Genomic DNA, 5,771 nt, shown 5'->3' with positions numbered 1-5,771 from the left:
ATAAAGCAAACATATTTACAGGTTTTTAAGTAATAAATAACATTAGATGATTCAATTTCATTAAGTTGCACATTATACAAATTATACAGACCTTCATATTCTATTCTCGCAGCTAAGCCAAAATCACCAAGTTTAACATTTAAATTATCATTCAAGAACAAGTTTCCAAGTTTTAGATCACGATGAATGATTTTCTTATGATGCAAATATTGCACGCCTAATAAAAATTGATGCATATAAAATCTTGTCTCAGGCTCAGTTATAGCTTTTCTTCTTTGTGTAACTCCATCATTGACTATAGCATATTAAAAACTTATAAATATTCTAAAACTAAATATAAAAAAAATCATACAACTTACCCGCTTTTTACACAGTTCTAAATTATATAAATGTTAAAATTATCTTCAAAAAATCCATGAAATCCAACAATATGTTTGTGGTTCAGAGAGCGATGTATAGCAATTTCTTGTGTCATTTTTTCTCTTTGATTATCTTTCAACATTAATTTTTGGATACGATTTTGCCAGCCCATACTTCTTTCGTTTTACAATCAATAATCTCGTAACACTTAGCAAAACCACCCTATTTGAAAAACATAGTAAAAATATTTGTAACAACAAAAGCACAAAACAAGTATTTTACAACATTGATAACTAGTACGAGACTACAATGGCTACAACTGAAAAAATGTTTGAGAGGAAGGAATATAAGGATAAGGATTTCATGCCAATCAAAAATATTAGGTTATGACAAATGTGAATTTCAATCGTCATATTAGGTTATTTGTGTTCATCAAGTTTACGAAAAAAAGGAATAATGCATTCAATACTTTTTATAAAAATGAAATATCTAAATATAAAACTTAATTGGAAAAACTTATTTATTTCAATTCACACATATTTACCTTTCCAAAAAATCTGTGTCTTTTATAACTTTGCTTAGTATTAGCATCGTATATAATTTCAGGAATTTCTTCCGACTTATGCTCCGTTTTACCACTCATCTATTTAATACAAATAATTATAAAAAACTAGTAACAAACATCAACTGAATACCATAAAACATAAAATCGTTGACAAACCGAAATAAATGGCTGTTACACAGATGTTATTTGAAATTCTATCCACAGAGACAGTTCACGCACCCAACAAGATGCTCGACTGTATAAAATTATTTGATATTTAATTACTAATAACGAATATGTCACTCAAAACTATGCACACTTGTTTGTCAAAAAGGTAAACCAATATTGAGTTCCTTTGTTTTATGGTATAAAATGTAGTTAAAAGGAAAATAAAACTAACAATGAACGTTACTGAATCTGTGCCATCTGTGCTAGATCACCCGCCTGCGCGAAAAAGTTATGCATTCCTTTGCATTCTGGGAGATCGACAAATGTCAAATGAGACATCGGTGATTGGTCGAATTTGAAGGAATGGCGCACAGACAGGTGTTTTGACGCCAACAATAGGTTATGTCGTTTTCTATATGGAAGTAATATTTACTTAAATAAATTCGCAAATTATTTGTTATTAAATAATGGCTGGAAATTTTTGGCAAAGTTCGCATCATCAGCAATGGATTTTAGATAAACAAGATTTAATACGTGAACGACAGCATGACTTATCTATTTTGTCAGAAGAGGAATACCAAAAAATCTTTATTTTCTTCTCAAATTTAATTCAGATTTTAGGTGAACAGCTTAAGCTTCGACAACAAGTTATAGCAACAGCAACAGTTTACTTTAAGCGATTTTACGCTAGAAATTCTTTAAAGTGTATAGATCCTTTGCTCTTAGCACCAACTTGTATATTTCTCTCTTCTAAAGTTGAAGAATTTGGAGTAATATCTAATTCACGTTTAATCACCACTTGTCAAACTGTGATAAAGAATAAATTTAGTTATGCGTATGGACAGCAGGAATTCCCATATAGAACTAATCATATTTTAGAATGTGAATTTTATTTACTTGAAAACTTGGACTGTTGTTTAATTGTGTATCAGCCTTACCGACCATTATTACAAATGGTGCAAGACATGGGCCATGAAGAGCAATTATTGACATTAGCATGGAGAATTGTTAATGACTCACTAAGAACAGATGTTAGCTTGCTATACCCTCCTTACCAGGTAATTTGAACAAAGATCAGAAATTCGATCAATATAAAACATTAATAAATTTGAATGATTTGAATTTAAATACTGCCATAAGTATATATATATATATATATATATATATAATATGAATTATTCTTAGATTGCTATTGGATGCTTGCAAATTGCATGTGTAATACTTCAGAAAGAAATGAAGAGTTGGTTTGCTGAACTCAATGTTGATATGGAGAAGGTACATAGCTCGATTATATTAAAGAATAATGTTTAACTGTTGTTAACAAAAATAATTTGCCCCTCAGATTCAAGAAATTGCTAAAACTGTGATAAACCTATTTGAATTATGGAAGGGCTTTGATGAAAAAAAAGAAATTCAAGCATTGTTAGGAAAAATGCCAAAGCCAAAACCATCTCCACAGCGATAATATTTTAACTGTAGTGATTTTAGTATGAAATATTTTATATGTTTTTACTCTCAAATAAAGTATTGCATTTTGATATCCACTTTTATTATTTTTATCAAACAATATTTAGTAAATTTGCATTATATTAACAAAGAATGTAACCAAACTTTAAAATATTTTATTTTTTCAATCTAAAAAAGGAAAACAATATTTTCAAAATAAATAAATCACACTTTTATTTAAAAAAAATAAAGGGTATTAGTGTTCTACAGTTAAAGAATTTTTTATCACGCCTAGCAGCCTTTTATAAAGGAACGATTGTCTGGAAGTTGGTTTACATATATCTAAATGATTACTTGGAGCTGTATAAAAATCTCCTATTCCCGGATCAGCACTTTGTGGAGCTACAAATACTAAAGGAACCTTAAGAGCTGTTAATAATGTTGGTTTTCCTTCACATACGGTAACCACTTCTACTTTGTGATCATCCAATATTTCAAGAAATTTGTGATGTAACTCTCTTAGTTTAGGCGATTTCTCTCTCAACTCTTTCACTTCAATAGATGGCCATAATAGTGCTGCTGTTGGAGCAGGCAATGCTGCTATACTAGATCCATCATGTGGGGTGCCAAGAAATGCTATTCCAGATGTACTTTTATACAAAGATCTTAACATTTCATTCTGGCTTTCAAATGATTGAACTAACATAGATTTTACTAGTAAACCACCCATAGAATGAGCAACCCAAACTACTTTCCGACCATCCATACCGACTCCTGCTTGAACTAGTCTATGCATTAGATCATGAGCTCTCCCTTCAAGTGTCGACCCCATAGAACTATAGCAATTGCAAGATGTAGTTGTCCAAAGGGAAAGGGAGGTATCATAATTGACACCTAAAATTCGAATGTTTTCAAAATCTTTTGGTAGCCAATCCATTGGCCAACAGAATGAATAGGGTTCATTAGGAAAGTTGAGTTCTTGCTTTGGTGGAGGTACTGTAACCTTTCTCATTTGAGAATCATCACAAATTCCACCACAGGTCATACTTTCCACAAGACCCAGAGCTTCATCTTTGATATCACGTTGACGCCATGTGATAAATACACCACCTAGAAGACCATGAACAAAAATAACATCTAACTTTGGTTTTCTCGTACATCTTTTTACGGGATATAATGGAAATACTCTAGCTGGATATGTGTAATCACCTACTAAATCATCCTCGTCAAAATTAATTAGAGCTCTAGATGCACAAACTCTTAATCGTACATCTTCATCAATAGACCATTGATGCAGAATACCAATCCACCCAGAACTGTACACCAAACTTAAAGAATTTCCATAAATAGCAATATTTGACAATATTTCAGCAATATTTGATTTAATTTCTGTGTTTGATTTACTATGTCGTGCTACATCTATTAACAATTGTAAGGCTCCATTTTCTACCAATTCTTTTGCTTTTCCTGGTCTAACAGAAAGATGCACCAGGGCGTCAACACATAATTTCATTGCATCTTGCACATGACTGAACAGTGGAGTTCCTGGAACATACTCTATGCTATTGTCATAAGAATCTCCAAACTCATGGAAATCATGAAACATTTTATTCAAAAATGATTGCATACATGGATGTGGGCCTAATGCTATGAGCAACAGTCTCAATTCCTGTATCAACTTTTTAGGTTCTAAAGTTTTATAACGAAATGGTGGATCTAAAAACCATCGAAAATCACAAGATGTAGAGCGTGCTAATCCAACTGCAGTTAGTGCATCACATTGTTGAGCTAAAGATCTATAGTCCCAATCTTGCAAATAAGTCATTTTTGATAACAACCGGATAGCACGAATTCTATCATATTTTGTACCACTATGTGCTAAGTGGATCAGGCGTAAAGCATAATTATTTTTAATATTTTTCCACCACTTAGTAAATGATGGCATTTCAAAGCCATTTTTTTTAAGTCCTGGCTCTTGAGTAAACTCATCACCCTCGCCATATATTTCAATCAAATGTTCTTTTAAATTAGGATCATTAATAAATATATAGTCAGCACGTTTTCTTTCGCACTCTAAAACATTAGTTCTTAGCAGAGAGTTTAATTTTTTTCTAGTTCTATAAGTCTCGAAGAGAAGTAAAGAGGCACTAGTGGTGGATAAAATAATTGCTGAGTATTTTAGAATTTTAAAATGATAGATTGACAGCATTATTTTCATCAAAAGGTAAATTATATGGACTCTAGAAATAGATTTACAGACATCAGTAAACAAATACATAAGTGTAGTTTAAAAAAGTGAGGGCGTCTCCATTTTATTAATATAGTATATTTTCGTCTTATATTATTTGATAAAGTTAGGTTATGATACAAATCATAAGGACGAAATAGAAGACACTGAAAAACTACTCACAAGAATCATGTATAAAAATGTTTGTTTACATATCTTTTTTGCATTATTCCAAAAGGTATGATTAAAGCAATTAGTCAAATCTTTAACAGTATACATGGTAAACATTTTTTTTGTATTTTCACATTTTGACATTAATTCGCGCTTCACATATTAGTAGCATATTATTATTAGTCCGGGAGGTATAGGCATAATATTTTTGAACACAGTGAATTTATTCGAGCGGTTTAACAGTTATAAAAAGCTATTATATTTGCGTCATTTGTAACTATTATTTGCTATAATAAAAAAATCTTTATCAATATAAACTTAAATAACATTTTTCGACGAAACTTCAAGCCAAGAATTATATAATTTTATTTTTACCGAGCTTATCCACAAGTGTTCCACTAATTTTCAAATCTCCAACACAAATTATGGAAAAATTTACTCCATAATAAGTTGAGAAAATTTCAAAATTTAGAGTTTTGTTTAAATTTAAGTTTATTTTTAGTTTGTTCGTTCAAAAAGCAAGAACAAAAGTAAAATTTGAACGCGGATGCAACGATTCAAATAATACCAAAATTTTTCTTATATCTACTTCAAATTCAAAACTTAAAAAATTAAATAAAACATTTTTCATTTACCAATTCCCGGTAAACACATATGATGTCCATGGCAGAAGACGTGAAAAACTTTGATTTGAAAAATTGAGCAATACAGTCAACTAATTTTATTTAAAATTTTTGACTGAAAGCATAATTTTTGTCACGTTATTGTTATTGATCACATAATATAACTTTTAATTTACCTTAATGCATTACATGCATGAAAATATATCACACACAAATTACATACAGTGGTGAA

The 5,771-nt window shown here is 30.5% G+C and overlaps 2 protein-coding genes across 2 annotated transcripts; one reads left to right on the top strand and one right to left on the bottom strand.

Moving 5' to 3' along the window:
• Window positions 1-1,454: 1,454 nt before the first annotated feature.
• On the top strand, window positions 1,455-2,537 carry LOC113370542 (cyclin-C). Its single transcript, XM_026611221.1, has 3 exons — window positions 1,455-2,130; window positions 2,258-2,347; window positions 2,415-2,537. The coding sequence occupies exons 1-3, from the start codon at window positions 1,540-1,542 to the stop codon at window positions 2,535-2,537; spliced, it is 804 nt and encodes a 267-aa protein (XP_026467006.1). The 5' UTR covers window positions 1,455-1,539.
• A 237-nt stretch (window positions 2,538-2,774) lies between these two features.
• LOC113370912 (protein SERAC1-like) lies at window positions 2,775-4,343 on the bottom strand. Its single transcript, XM_026611584.1, has one exon. The coding sequence runs from the start codon at window positions 4,341-4,343 to the stop codon at window positions 2,775-2,777; it is 1,569 nt and encodes a 522-aa protein (XP_026467369.1).
• Between the last annotated feature and the right edge of the window lie 1,428 nt (window positions 4,344-5,771).

The sequence above is a fragment of the Ctenocephalides felis genome, unplaced genomic scaffold (genome assembly GCF_003426905.1).
Source record: "Ctenocephalides felis isolate EL2017-DRISC unplaced genomic scaffold, ASM342690v1 CF-g0.4_SCAFFOLD_01492, whole genome shotgun sequence".
NCBI lineage: Eukaryota > Metazoa > Arthropoda > Insecta > Siphonaptera > Pulicidae > Ctenocephalides > Ctenocephalides felis.
This window is presented reverse-complemented; position numbering and strand designations above follow the sequence as displayed.

Excerpts from the sequence above, each read along its gene's own strand:
- LOC113370542 (XM_026611221.1), top strand. The coding sequence starts at position 1,540 with ATGGCTGGAAATTTTTGGCAAAGTTCGCATCATCAGCAATGGATTTTA. Across the intron at positions 2,131-2,257 it reads TGCTATACCCTCCTTACCAG|ATTGCTATTGGATGCTTGCA; the intron begins GTAATTTGAACA and ends AATTATTCTTAG. Across the intron at positions 2,348-2,414 it reads TCAATGTTGATATGGAGAAG|ATTCAAGAAATTGCTAAAAC; the intron begins GTACATAGCTCG and ends TTTGCCCCTCAG.
- LOC113370912 (XM_026611584.1), bottom strand. The coding sequence starts at position 4,343 with ATGACTTATTTGCAAGATTGGGACTATAGATCTTTAGCTCAACAATGT.